The 15,777-nt window shown below is 34.2% G+C and overlaps 1 protein-coding gene and 1 long non-coding RNA gene across 3 annotated transcripts; both read left to right on the top strand.

Moving 5' to 3' along the window:
* Positions 1-3,754: 3,754 nt before the first annotated feature.
* LOC109020072 lies at positions 3,755-6,682 on the top strand. Its single transcript, XR_002000869.2, has 6 exons — positions 3,755-4,453; positions 4,566-4,669; positions 5,837-5,929; positions 6,031-6,132; positions 6,225-6,475; positions 6,569-6,682. It is a non-coding gene; the product is annotated as an uncharacterized LOC109020072 (long non-coding RNA).
* Positions 6,683-9,868: 3,186 nt separating this feature from the next.
* Positions 9,869-12,427, top strand: LOC109020071 (ubiquitin carboxyl-terminal hydrolase 8-like). Of its 2 annotated transcripts, XR_004798438.1 has the most exons (5): positions 9,869-10,050; positions 11,296-11,418; positions 11,511-11,579; positions 11,790-11,930; positions 12,055-12,427. XR_004798438.1 is itself a non-coding variant. In XM_019002477.2 (4 exons), the coding sequence occupies exons 2-4, from the start codon at positions 11,559-11,561 to the stop codon at positions 12,172-12,174; spliced, it is 282 nt and encodes a 93-aa protein (XP_018858022.1). In that variant the 5' UTR covers positions 9,869-11,418; positions 11,511-11,558; the 3' UTR covers positions 12,175-12,427. The 2 variants fall into 2 exon arrangements, 1 of the variants encoding a protein (XP_018858022.1); XM_019002477.2 differs by having other exon boundaries at positions 9,869-11,418.
* The last annotated feature ends 3,350 nt before the right edge of the window (positions 12,428-15,777 follow it).

Below are 15,777 nucleotides of genomic sequence, written 5' to 3' on the forward strand. Positions count from 1 at the left end.
TGTGAGATTTGGTTTTAATATTTCTTTTATTTGTTGTGAAATTTCTCAGATTGTGTGAGATTTGTTTTTTATATTTCTTTTATTTTTATAGACGTTCAACGACCAGTTAAAAGGATATATACAATTCCTACCTCTTTATAAATTCTCTTCTAAAGAGGCCGTGGGAGTCCATGATTCCATTTTATAGAATTAATCTAGAAATTAATAAAAGGGCTAATTTGAATTATAAGGAATTATAGTCTGATCTCAATTAATAAATCATGTACCATACCAAATAAATTAAGAATTGGATTAATGTACATGCAGTACATGACTTCTTTAGCCGGAATAAGAGAATATGAGTACTCAATATTCCACATAGTACCAAATCTATCCTAAATTTGTGTCTTAATTACAGTACTATTTTCACCTTTAAATATTTTATTTCAAACGTCAACGAACCCGTGCGAAACCAAGAAGAAAATTCTGTTCTGAGACAGCGTGCAAAAAATAATATTTCGAAATGATCGTCAAAAAGATCAAGAGGAGCCTGGGAATAGATTATTAATAATAATATTTTATAAGATTAGATCAGTCGTTGCATAAAAACGATGCAGTTTGTATTTATTTTATTAGCGTAATCGGCCTGGCTGGATTAATCGGCCGGTCGGGTTAAGTTGCCCTAGTTTCAAGGAAAATTGCGCATCTCCAGTAAGTGTATCTTTCCAACTCAAAGCAAACAATTTAGGGCATTAATAAATGAGTAGTGGTAGATATACTTATCGGTTACGTAAGCATCGCATGTTTTTTTTTAAAAAGAGTAAAGTTCACTATTAAAATAATTTTTTTTCTATTTGAATCTTATATTTATTCACTTTTTTCAGAAGGAGTGCGCGACACTTACATATATATTTTATGATTGTAAATATCATTTCTCGTAATAAATACACACAGGAATCACAGTTTGGTTGGTTAATTTATACATATATAGTTTGGTACATTTCTTAATTGGAAAATGCTTCTCCTCTTGAGATTAGAAGCTGCTAGCTACCGAGAGAAGCTATCAATTCTCTGCTTTTCTACTTAATGATTAAGAAAATATTTTTTAATATGTTTATAATTTTTTTTTTCAAAATATTTAAAAGGGTTTAAAAAATGTATTAAAAAATAAAAGTGCAATTTGCACTATCTGTATAATTTAAAGTTCACCTTTATCGATGCCCTAGCATTGTCCATCTTAATTTCGTATATATATCGGAACGATTTAATTTGGGTGCAGGTTTTAAACAACTTTGTATGGTTGCAATTTGGATTTATTATTCCTTGGAGTTGGTTCCACGTGTGGTGTACACCACCGGCCATCCCCGGCCTTGAAGACTGAAGTTGCTTCGAAATTTCCATTTTATTATCAGCGTGAGTGGGATGCATTTGGTAAACGCGTGATAGCATGAATTGCATGCTCTGTCGGCTAAAAGTGGATGGCTTTATCCCAATGGAATAGTGGGTAACATGCACTACTTGTAATTTGGGCCTCACTTCAATATCAATAGCTTTATGCTTTCTCGTGCCTTCTCAATTTGCGTTTCTTCTTACTTTATGTTTTTTGATCATTCCGAAATATTATTCTTGGCAGAGCATATTTTACTTCTTGATTTCGGATAGGTTCTTTGAAATTTGATATAAAATATTTAAGAAAATTAGTTTTAGCTTAAGATCATCACACATCAAGATGGGAGCTTAATTAATTTATTCCAACAACAAGAGTTGACACAGGTGTTGGATGGCTAATTTTGTGTATTGAATTAATGGAATTGGATTTGGAAAATTTCTTGCCACTTCATGAAGATTTATAAAAGATAGGGAAATTATTTATTATTCTACTGCTGATAACTATAAATAAGCTAAGCCATATGCTCTTGTATAAAGTTCACAAGTCACATCTCTCTCGATCTTGATCAGTACTAAATTAACCAAAGAATTTCCAACGATTCGTGCTGTGTAGTAGACTATAGTACTATGGCTACAAATGAGGTGACATAGCTTTGTGTAAATTTGAAACCATACACATCATCCGGATCAGCAACTCTCTCCTTCTGATCGATCACCCTATTTCGATTCCTCAAACCTCTTGCGCTTAATTTGTAGTAACCTGCATGCAATACATTAATTAATTGATACATAATAATGTTTTTTCCTCAATTTCTTTCTTCCAATGTTCATTTCATGTTATCATTTATCTTGTGTCTTGAGCTTGTGGTGCAGTTCTCAGCTTATATATGTTAGCATTTATGCTATCACAGGCACTGGAGGAGTTATTTTCACACTAGCTAATTCAAATGCATCAAGCTGTGCGTACATAAATTATTAATTATCAAGAAAATGATAGTGAGGTTCTAGCCTTTTGGGTGCCAATTCATGTACACACCTCAACAACAGTATGTTCATGTGTGCCATCACCAGTACGTACGTACGTACGTACCTACAAAAAAAGGGCAATTTGCCGGCATTTTTAATAATGACGTTTATGTAAATGCCGGTATAAATAGTGATTTGCCGACGTATTGTGTATGCGCCGCTAATTGCTAATTAGCGGCGCCTACACCTATACGCCGGTATTTAAATATACATTACCGGCGTTTGTGAAAATGCCGCGAGCTTGGAGTTGATTTGGCCGCGTTTAGATTACCGGCGGTTATAGATATGCCGGAACAATAATATTTTATCGACGTTTTATTTTCACGCCAGTAATTAAATATATATTTACTGGCATTTGCAAAAACGTTGGTAAAATATAGAAGATTTAGCGGCATATATATTAACGGCGCTTAAAGATATGCCGGAAAAATATATATTTATCTACGTTTCATTTTTACGCCAGTAATTTAATATATATTTACTGGCATTTGCATAAACGTTGGTAAAATATAGAAGATTTAGCGGCATATATATTAGCGGCGCTTAAAGATATGCCGAAAAAATATATATTTATCTACGTTTTATTCTTACGCCAGTAATTTAATATATATTTCTCGGCGTTTACATAAACGACATTAAAGTAGAGAGGATTTAGTGGCATTTATATTAGAGACGCTTATAGATATGCCAGAAAAGAGTTATTTATTGACGTTTCATTTTCACGCCGGTAATTAAATATATATTTGACGGCATTTACATAGACGTTAGTAAAGTATAGAGGACTTAGCGGCGTTAATATTACTAGCGTTTATACGAAGGCTGGAAAATGGACATTTATTGACGTTTTATACCTGTAATTAAATATACATTTTATCGGCGTCTGCATAAATGCCAATAATAAAATCTCATTTTTTCCATTTTTTTATTAAATTTAAAAACTACAGCCTATTCTCACTTAATCCAAAATAATAAAATAATTGTACCCCAAAGCCTATTAAAGGTGAGCTAGCTTTTGAAAGAGAGAGAAACAAAAAAAAAAAAAATTGAGCTAGCTGGAGCAAGCAATTTAAAATAAAATAAAAAAGTATACATGGCCAATCAATATGGAAACGTGACCTATATATTATGAGATTTTGGTATTGGATTTGGAAATTAGAAGTTGGTTGAGATTGGATTTGGTATTTGGTTCAGGAAACGTGGGGTGGGTGTATTTATAGAATAGGACTCAATATTTATGGAATGAGAATAATAGATTTTTTAATTAAATTTAGTATTTTTATAAATTAAAAAATAAAATTTGTGGCTGATAAACCCAAGCTAGGGTTTTGTAACGGACACAAGAAACCCAAGCCCGCAAGAACATAAGCTGGATCCGTCCCACGCCGAAGCACGTCTCCCTGCATGCACATCACTGATGCACGTTTCTTCCCCCCATTTTTTACTAGGGTTTTCAACAACGCCACACACTTAATTTCACTAAACTTCTATTTGCACCTAAATCATCTTCCCCAAGCTAGGGTTGCCGCCGCATGCAGTAGCCATCCTTCTTCCTCATTAACCCCACGTATATTCACCACCCCGGCCAGTCCCAACCAGTATTGCATGCACGCACGGCCATTAACAGCCGCTGCCACCAGCCTCCATCTGGTAGCCCCACCGTAGTGCCCCCTGCTCAGCCACCGTAGCCACTGCAGAAGCTCCACGCACGGAACCGCAACGTCAAGCTTGCGGTTGTTGAGAAACACCAACCCGAAAGTCAGTCCCTTTGCGTCCAACCGTCAGCCCTTGGCGGCCTGGCCGTGACTACCAAACCTCACTGCCCACCCTGCCCCTCACCCACTCGTGGTGCCACCACCGTAACCCAGCCGCAAATCCACAGTGCAAGGCTCACGTCGAAGGCTCTGTTTTCACCATACCGAAACAGAGCATCCTGAAGATCATTGCTCCCGATTCCGTTAGGCGCCGCCAGCCTCGGCACGGTGAAGTCCAGCTCTCCGGCGTGTTCACCTCAGCCGCATAGCTCCGCCTGAGTGCCCCCTGCACGCCTCCATCGCTCTCGGTAAGCCACATCCGATCCTTCCATGCCAGTACCGTTCATGACCTCTCTCTGTCTCTCTTTCTCTCACATTATCTCTCTCTCGCTCATCTCTCTCTCTCTCTCTCTCTCTCAGTCCTCTTCCACCTCGCCGACCATCCACGACCGCCGCTCGTTGCCTCTCTCGGTGAGTCCTCTGGTGCCTGGCCACACAACCAAACGGACGTACGTAGGCCGATTGTAAGTGTTTGAAATAAAATGAGGGTGTTTTTTTTTTTTTTCTTAGGCATTTACGTAAATTGCTTAGTATTAAATTACACATATGCCCTTTGAGTGTATTTATAAGTTTGCACGTTTTTATTTTTTACCGAGGCTGTCAACAGGTTTCAGAGAACTTGTAAAATATTTTAAACAGACCTAATATTATTTTATAATACGAAAATTATATTTTTCAAAAATATTTTAGAATTAATGTATTAATTAGAGTGATTAGCGATATTGATGAAATGTGAAAGAGTGATGGTATTTTAATTAGGGCTGCAAACGGGCCGGTCCGGTCCGGTCCGACGATGGACCGAAAATTTTCGGTCCATTATTTTTCCGGACCGGACCGGACCGAACACCCAAAGGCGGTCCGGTCCGATCCAGTCGGTCCGTCCTCTTTTTTTCTTTTTAAATAATTAATAAAAAAATTTATTTAAAATACTAAATTAAATTAAGTGACTTATTAATGTGGATTATGTAACAAACTCAATAAAAAAATATTTTATATGGTCAATGATAATAAATTAGATGAAAATTATATTATTAATTTATATAATTACTATATAATTAACTAATTGATATTATATATTTATTAATTCATAGAATATTAACAAGTGTTAATAGTATATTTAAAATTTTATATTGTTAATAGTGATAGGTTAAATGAAGATATATATAAAATATTGTTAATTTATAGAATATTAACAAGTATTAATAATATATTTAAAAATTTATATTGTTAATTGTACAATTATTATATATAAAATATATATAAAAAATATATTTTTTTTTTAATTTTTCATTCGGTACGGTCCGGTCCGGTCCGAAAAAACTGTGGACCGTGGACCGGACCGAATGATTTCGGTCCTCTAAAATATGGACCGGACCGGACCGGTCTAAGTCTCGGTCCGGTCCGGTCCGGACCGAAACGGTCGGTCCGTTCGGTCCAACCGGACCGTTAATCACCCCTAATTTTAATCTACCTTCATTCCAACATGTACATGCTTAAAATTACCTATAGGCTTTAGCTATATATCCACCAATTATTTGTTGATTTGTGATGCGCACACTTTCTCTAAGATGCAGTGATTCGTTTGTATTAAATCCATTTTGATACAAACAATATATATTTTCTTAACATAGGCCAAATCTGAAAAAAATAAGGAATGTCGTGGAAAGCAAAAGGTGGTTCACAGTACAGGCTCCAAAAGCTATACTCGATATGCTAGTGAGTGGGTATGTAATTTTATGTCTTTAGTATTCTTTTGCTTTTGTTTTCTCATGTATTTTTTGATCTACTTTCTTATATATGTTTAAACTTTTCAAGTAATTTACAGGAAAAAAAAACCGGCGCCTTGCCAAGTCGAGCACAATTATTTGTAAATACTCACAAACGTAAGAACGGCACACATTTGAACAATGAAACAAAAAAAATAGTGGTATGTCTGATTTATGCATTTACTATTTCTTTTCTATCTTATAAAGGTGCCTGAATAAGCATATTCGTGTATTCTCTTTATGTTTTCTATAGACTGAAATGGAGGAGCTCCTTACCCAAGACCCCACCTCTAGACTAGGGGGCACTGGAGGGACCATGACTTGGGCTACTGATGATATTTACTCTAAGGTCATGGGCCCAGAATGTCATGGCCGAGTGCGCGGTTTAGGTTTTGGGCAAACCACAAAAAAGGGGTGCAGCACGTATTCAACATCTACATTAACATCCAATGATAGTAGCCAAATTGCCAATATGCAATCGGTGATGGAGATGATGCAGAACGAGTTAACTGTGTTCAAAAACATATTTTATTTTGTACGATATAAATGAGTTCGTGCTATGAATTTCCTATTGAATGTATGCATATTATTTTGTAGGTACCATTCATAATGAGAATGGAGAAAATAGGAACTGCGATGCAGAGAACCACAATGAAAATGAAGAAGAAGTGGAAGAGGATGATGATGATACTGATGATGATGACGAGGGAGATGACATGGCTGATGATGATGGATATGATTGATTTCTAAAAGTTTTCAATTGTCATTTATTGAATTTTTGCATTTGAATTATTTACTGATTTAAACTATGCTATTGATTATTATTTAGATCTTCCCAACTACAATTGTATTTTTTTCAATGCAGCAACTATTAATTTTTGTTTACATCTTCGTATCCATATTTGTACTTAATTAATATGATTTGATTTTAAACTTATTTCGTACAAATAAGGTAAGGTCGGTCTTGACGAATGAATCTTTTAAAAAATAAACAATTACCTTATTTTTCCCATTTGTTTACAATTTTTCCTTAACCATTAATATTTTCCACACGTTTCTCTCAAATTTAAAGTTATTCCCACTTAATCAAAAACAATAAAATAATTGTGTAGCCTAAAGCCCTATTAAAAGTGAGCTATCTAGTCAGAATAATAAACAATTGTTGATTGAAGGCTGGCGTACGTGAAGGGAAAAAAAAAAAACAAGGAGCATAAATCTCGCTACACTCACACACAAAAAATGTAAAAATCAACTTTATGTAAAATAAGAATAATCCTGTAAAAATGAAGATGATCAATCCCTTTCAAATTTACATTTAAAGTTAAAAATAAGTGCATAATTGATGGTAATGATGATTACAAATGTAATTATGTAGTACGTATAAGTTACAAAATTATTGTATAAATTATACTACAATATGAAAAGTTGATAGATATACGAAATTAAGTTTTGCGTGTGTGTATATGTGTGTCGTATTAGAGTATTGGTATTTAAATGCTTTTACATCACACATAATCTACATAGTAGAATTTGATTTGTAAAACTCAAGTTTTAAAATTTATTTTCATAATCAAATTATGCCATATAAATAGTTATGTGTATAAATCTTTCAAATAGAATTTTCTTATTGCTGCATCAATAAGAGTAAAGTATTAAGTTAATAGTTAAATTATAGTTCTAAAATGAATAGTATTTAACTTATATGCTTTTAACAAATATGGTTCACATTAATTGCTTGAAATTGAAAATTCTTGTGTATATGCTGTAGTTAATGGAAAATGATACTATGCCGCATGAGTTTGCTATCCTAATTTGAACGCTAATATATATATATATATGTATATATATTTTTAAAAAAACTCTTAATAGTTAAAAAAGTAACCATTAGTGAATTGATGTATTTAAAAAAAAATATATTTAAAAATGCTTAAAAAAAAGAAAAAATTAAAAAAGTGCAAAAGCACAACACACCTAGCGATACAAGTTGGGCGGCATAGTAACACTGTACATAGTTAGAACATGGTTGTGGAACTACTAATTAATTATAGTATATGCAATTAAGTACCATGATCTAACTATTAATTATAATTACTCTAAGACATAAACTAGTATAAATATCGGTATAAGTTATTTTTAAGTATGTCATGAAAGAACATTTAGCAATTACTCTATTATATACACTGGTACATATTCTAGTATTAAGTATATGTAAAATTGATTAATAATTTGCGATACTAAAATTTATTACGACATAATTACTAACGCTTCTACAAGCTGTATAGTTGAACATAAGCTATATACTTCAATATAAGTATATGCTATATATATATATATGATTACTATATAAATTAATTCTATAGAGTTAATACCTACTTTAGATTTGAGAACCGATACTGCATCGGTTACACCCCTAAACCCGTACTTTTAATTTTACCAATTTCGGTCCTGTTCAGTTCGACTTTTATAGTTTTCGTATAGTATTAGTGGATTATATAGTAATTAGTATAACTATACCATAGTGATATAGTATATATAGTGATATAGTATTAATATAAGTACTAGCTAGCTAATACTACAATGATTCATATAGTTATTTATATTTAGTATTAGTATAAATAACAATATATATAATAATATATAGTAATATCATATAGTGATAGAGTATTTGATTATGAATGTTAGTGATAATATGCTAGCTAGTGATAATATGTTACTCTCCAACTTATTTATATATAAGATTATATATATTGTTAATGATAATACGCTTGGCTACATATACGTTTGTGAAATATGATGGTTACATATATATTCTTTTTATATGAATGTATAGGATCAAATTTATAGAAATGTATTTATCAAAAAGAATATATATTATAATTTATTATGGTATAAGATTTATTTATCCTTATTATATTTATAGTTTATATCAATAACATATGATCAAATGTTCAACTTTAAGATTAAAAAATTATATCAAATATTATATTAAGATTTATAAGATTATTTTTATGTTATATTAAATATTATATTAATGTTATGTTATTAGATTATTATTATTCATGAATACTAGGATTTTAAAATTTAATGTTATATTAATTAAACTTAGTATATAATATAAAATTATTTTATATAAATTATATATAAAAATTATGTATAATATAAATAATCATATAAAAGATATTTTATATATATATATATTGTAAATTAAAATATATATATAAACCGGTCCGGTGTTAGAAAATGGAAAAGCGAAATCGGACCCGTTTCGACCGGTTTTAAGAAAAATGAAACCAATACTGGACTGAACCGATTTTGAATTGGACTGAATCCATCGGTTCGGTCTGGTTCACTAGTTTACTGATTTCTTTTTTCTTACCTAGACCCAATAAAAAGTTAAAAAGAAAAGAAAATTTTAAAAACTCATTATTCTATTTTATGTATTTTTTTCAATCATTTTCTCATGTTTTGCAAAGTTTTTATCACGAGTGTTTTTTATTGGTGTTGATCAAATATAATTTTTGTGATCTATCAAATATAAAGAGATTATATGAAAATAATTTCAAAAATTGACTTGGTTTTATGTGATTTATTAGATATATTTTACAATCTAACGAATCACATTAATTTATAAAATTACTCTTATATAATTTATTTATGATTAGAGCATTTTTATTTTTTATTATAACTTTTTCATATTTAACAGATAAATATTCGAAATATATATATTAAAAAAAATAGCAAAATATTTTAATTTTAAAAGTTGGCGGCAATTAGACCCTAGCGCTAATTAATTTTCCTTGGCTAATTTTCACCTTGGCGCCGAATACTGGCTCCAAACACAATTTCAATATTCATTTGATTTTTAAATGCATTTCAAAGGGTGGGGGCGTGCGGCAATAGTGGAAATGGGAAGGCTATTGGGTTCAAGCACTACGAGCATAACTACAGCGGTGCAGAACAGCCAAGAACAGAGCCGTCTAATGTTCTTCTAAAACCCAAGAAGCTTCGTCAATGGAGTACTTGCTCTCCGTAAGCTTCTCTTCGCCTCTCCTCTCTGTAATCCACGAATCCAACTTCAGGTAAAAAAGTTAATACTCTTTATTACCGAAGCAGTCTTTCAAAATTTCCTCTCTCAAACCCCTGTTTGGTTGCTGAGAAAATGTCAGGAAAGAAAACTTTCGAGTCTTCAAGGAAAAAATAAAAGCAAGGACAAACTTTTCAATGTCTTCGAGAGGTAAAAGGGCTGCTTGCCTGAAAAAGAATTCAGCCAAGTTACAGCTACATTGCTATGCTGGGTTGGGGTTTTTTTTTTTTTTCCCTTGAAACCGATGTAAAACAAACATACTTGGAATTTTTCCTTTTTATTTTCTTCACATTTTCTCGGGCACCGAACCGGTGTAAAGAATGAGAACCGACTCATTCGGATGGTGTGGCTTTTTAATAAGTGGCCTGTCCTCTACATTGGATTGGTGTCTGGTCTGGTACTGTGAGTAATTCTCCAAGTTTCTATGGAGCAAAAGTCCAGAACTTTTTATGGTAGAGTTTCTGGAAAACTTGTTTCGGTTACTTCTATGGCATACAAAATTTGTGCAAGTCTTATATTGGCATACAAAATTCCTGCTCTATACATTGGCTTCCTATTTTCCTAAATGTAATAACAGATTACTTGTATTAGTGCTAACTGATAACAGACAACTCACGTCCGAGATCATGCATGGGACAAAGCCTGAAATCCCGCATGGAGCAACGTCTAACATAGGAAACCAAGATTCTGTCCCAAGAGAAGCTCAATCAACTCTGCCTTTAAGAACAGCATATGGACTATTAGGAAGTCGACCGTTAGCTAAATAATTCCCTATTAGGAAGTCAACTTGTATTCTTTATACTTTCCTTCTCTAAGCTTTGTACGCATGCTTTTGGGTATATAAAACCCTGCTGTTCACATCTCACACATAAGGAAAAATATTCACTTTATTTGATCTGTTCTTTACTTTCTTTACTAACTACAAGTACAAACTCTTGTTATTTATTTAAAAATTGTAAGTTACATGAAAATTGAAAGCCAGTAACGGAAGTACCATTTGCAACTGTATGGCTTATAGGGTACCCTTTCTGTGGTATCTAAAACATATTAATTCAAAGAGCCAACTCTGTGATCTCACGATACCCAGTGTTCTTCATGAGTTTGAGGTGTATCCTCTGATCAGATGGTGCTGTACTGCTGTCCTTATCAAACTGGATTTATTTTTTTTTCTTATTTATTTAGTTTGTTAAGATAAATTTTCCTTTCCCATCACTCACCAAATATTTCCTATCCTATACAGCTTTTATACATTCTGTGCAGTTTCAAATATGTCTGATCAATTTATCTCACTTGCCTGACAAGGAAGTTCATTCAGTGGCTGGTGGAAATTAGTCCAGAATACTAAATCAATTGTTCCTCCTAGGTTTATTTCATTACAACTGGCTGCTTTAACTTCTTGGTCTTTATTCCAAGTGATTTATGGTTTTTTGATTTATGGACTCTGCTTCTATACAGATTGTACTGGAGTTGCAAGTTTATGGGTTGTCAGATTCTGTGAAGTCCATGGATGGAAAAAAAGTCGAGGTTAGACAGCATTCTGCTTTGTCAATTTCATCTTCCACCCTTCACTGAATGGCTGTGTGGGCAATACGAACTCTAATCTGAGTCATAGATTCATTGTTTTCTAATATTAACATGAGTTTTCTGCGAGTACATTTCTATGAGAGGTTCCTCATTTTGCTCGGAGTATTTGTCGAATGTTCTGTTTCTAATATTAATTTATTTCTTCACTAGGGTGAGATTGCTTTAGCATTTGGAGATCTGTTAAGGAAGTTATGGGCTCCTGGCGCAGCTCCAGTGGCTCCAAGATTGTTTAAGTCAAAGCTAGCTCGATTTGCTCCTCAATTCAGTGGCTATAATCAACATGATTCCCAAGTGAGTGAAGTTAATATGTCAAAAACAGGTGTTGGTTTTCCCTTTTGTATCTTCTGGGTTGTGGCCTGTGGGTTTATCATAAATTTATCTTCGGATAAAATGACAATTCTTGTTTTTGTCATAGGAGCTTCTTGCTTTTTTGTTGGATGGGCTCCATGAAGATCTCAATCGTGTAAAATGCAAGCCTTATATTGAAGCCAAAGATGAAGATGGGACTAATGCCAGAGAATCATTTGGATCGTAATAACTCCCTCAATAGCATGAGCAAGACGGGACTAATTAGATGGGCCAAGTGGTGGGTGGTACAATCTTTTAATTCTACATAAGTTGTATACAACAGCAAAGTAGTCATTAGGCTTTTATAAGTTGTATTACATTTCGGAAATTAGATAGTTATATTGTATATAGGAAATTTATAGTTTATGTATTGCTTGGAGAATCATCTGTTTAGGCCTTACTTTTTTTTATAGTTTATTTTTTCCTAACAAAAGGAACAGGCCGATAATACTTTTTATTAGTTTAGAAATAGTTTTTTTTTTTTCACAAAGAGCTGAAATAAATAAAATTATTTATGTTTGTGGGTGCCTATTTTTGTGCATTTTTAAATTTTGTAGATGATATATTGTAAATTTAAATTGCTCAATTACCAATATTTACAAGTGTCGATAATGCAATATCTAAAATGTTGAGATTGTAATTTATCAGCATTTGAAAAAGTCGGTAAAATAATGTTTAATTATTGGCATTTGTAAGTGTTGAGAATCCAGTCTCCAAATGTTGGGACTAAAGAAATTTATTGGCACGTGTAGACGTCAATAAAATAAAACTACATTTATTCATGATTATCGAAAAATAAATAATCGACTAATTACTTTTTTGACATTTGTAAGCGTCAATAAAATATTCTAGAACGGTACGGGAGTATAAATATTTGCCGACGCTTGTAGACGTCGATAAAATAAACTACCTCGGTTGGTGGGTGCTTATTTTGATGTTAACAAAATAACTACCTAATTATTGGCATTTGTAAATGCGGATAATATTTTTCAAAATGTCAATATGAAAATAATTTACAGTCGTTTATAGACGTCAGTAAAATAATAAATGATTATTGGCATTTGTAAATGTCGGTAGCATTATCTACAAAATGCAAGTATAAAAAATATTTACTAACGTTTATATACGTCAGTAAATTAAAAAATAATTACTAACATTTGTAAGTGTCGGTAACTAAACGTCGGCTGAAACAAATATTAACGACACTTGTACACGCCGGTGAAAAAAAAAAGTTGGAAAGGAACTAGTTAATTGCCGGCATTTAAAAAGGTCAGCAACATCATAAACAAAACGTCAGTATCCAAAAATGGGATGGTGGCGTTTACATAAATGTCGGCAAATAATATTCCCGACCCTTAGGTGCCGGCGCTTGGGTTGTGCCAGTAAACAAACGCCGGTAAAAATATTACCGGCGTTTATTGTCCAATTGCTGGCGTTTATGTGACGCCGGCAAATTGCCCTTTTTTTGTAGTAGTTCTTATCCGAAAAAGGCTAAAACATTTCATTGTTCTTAACACTCCACCTCATGTGTGATTTAGGTTTCTCTTTAATATAGAGTCCATGCACACACCACGGAGAATATTTAATTAAATAGAGTGAATGATTTATAAGAGAATTGTGCGCTCTCCTCCTGATCCCAGATGAGCTTAGCTCCGAAGTTTGGCATTCATGAGGACACCGTCCCACTGGGATCAGGCATTCATTCCTAAGTCTTTAATGCTATGTGAAATCATCATATATACGTCTTAAAAGCATAAGCCAATGAAAAAGATAGATTTAATTATTTATATTACATTTTTAACAACCTCATTATAAACGGTCAAGATTAGGACATTTGCTCTGATTACATGTAAAATTATGTTCTTTTAAATTAAAATGTTTGCAAGAGAAGATTTTAAATTTTAAAAAAAATGGAGGCCGGATTGATATTATATCATCTTCATTAATCAAACCAGAGCTACATTTTGTTCTACGGAGGCTCAAACGAAGACTGGTTGAGCAGATTTACTGAGACAGCAAATAGAGTGGCTCAACATCAAGTCCTTCAACAATATCCGCTCAACATTTCCATAAATGTTCTTGCGGTTCGATCCGACAACAAAAGAGAGGTTTGAGCACAATTACCGAAAAGTTACGCAAATGGGAGGCGAGTAGATGCTAACGACATATTTAGACGTTTGATAAATAATCAGAGCGGATGGGTAGTGCTGAGCCAAGGAAATGTCGTATTGCTCTCTGATGATGGGGAAAGAATGCTGCAAGTCTTGGAGAATTTTGATCAACAGGAGTACTGGATGCGAGTTTCATGAATTCCCATCGACGTCGTAATTAGTTTCGTTGACGGGTGCTATATATGAATGGTCAGCATGCATGCAGCACTTACGTACCAAATAAAGATGTGGATCGATATACTCGTGTCTTAGTTTAATAATGTGTCTCTTGTCATGCAGCCACTAGGAAGTTTGTACGTATGATATGTCACATGGACGGGTGCACATGCAATATATCTGTGATGTCGAGCACTCTAGAATTTCTTTCAAACACGCCCAACTCATAATTTTGTATATTTCTTGTTTCTCCCTTTTTCACCATTCCGGATCACTCGGAGCTTGGCTTTGCTCCAAGTTCAAGAGGTCATGCCAGCAAAACCTTAATTTATGGTCTTGTAGAGCATATTATAGAACAGTGAATTATATTTGGCGGGTAAGTAGGGCCCAAGCTTACATGCTACAGCTAGGCCTGTGCACATGGGCCGACGATCCGATTGACCCGATTTAATCAATTTGATCCGTCTGACATATTACGGTTCATTAGAAGTCCGGTTCCCCAACCCGCCTAGTGCCAGTTTGTTCTTCGGGTTTTAATTCGACTGACCTCTGTAAATTTGTTCTTTTTTTCTCAGAACCTCCAAGTCCCATGGATGAAAGCCCTTGCCTTCTAAGTCGAACTCCCTGCTCACTGTCTTCGTCTGATTGGCGGGCTTGCAGGTGTAAGGGATTCGGTTCATCGCCCAGTACCTCTTCATCGTCCATCTCGTCCTCATGCGCGACGACTTCATCCGCCAAGACCAGCTCTTCGTCTACCCCTCCACCGGTGGCAGAAATTACCTAAAGCTCTCCAACTTCCATGAAAATTCTAGCCCCTTAAGTTGGGAGCTCTCCTCCTGGGTACGTTGGTATGTCGAAGGTAACATATTGGAAGAGATCATGGGTTTTGTTTGTGAGGATCATTTCTCGGCAATCAAGTCCATTTCATTGGACAAGAATTCACTCTCCAGTAGCGTTTGTGCAATCAAATCTATGAGTTCTTATCATAAAAAATGGCTTTCTTTCTCCAATGCTAAGCTTCTCTTTGCTATCTTCGTCGATGGATTCTCTAATGATAGGTACTGCCAAAATTCGTAGTCACTCTCCCTTTCTCTGTGTCTCTTTGCTCTTTAGGTTCTATGTATTGTTTGTTTTTTTTTTGTTTTTTTGAAAAGTATGTAGTGTTTGTTTAGTTGCTCTAAAAAGACGCCGGGAAGTGCATAGCTTGCCGCTCACCGGCCGATCTGGTGGAGTACGAGAAAGTCCTGAAGCTGTTCTTCGTTCCCGTCTGGCGGTGGCATGGGAAAGAGCCCCTCATGCACTGCAACAATTGCAACCTTTTCTTCCCTCCCTCCTACTCCCTACCGCCATCTCCAGCCGATTCGGCCGTCCCTGACGTCTTGAGGTGCAAGTTCTGTAACTGGCCGGTGGAGCCCTAGTTCAGTTTTTGCCCCTTTTGTGGATCTGCTCTGTGAGCGTCCTTA

The sequence above is a fragment of the Juglans regia genome, chromosome 15 (assembly GCF_001411555.2).
Source record: "Juglans regia cultivar Chandler chromosome 15, Walnut 2.0, whole genome shotgun sequence".
Lineage (NCBI taxonomy): Eukaryota > Viridiplantae > Streptophyta > Magnoliopsida > Fagales > Juglandaceae > Juglans > Juglans regia.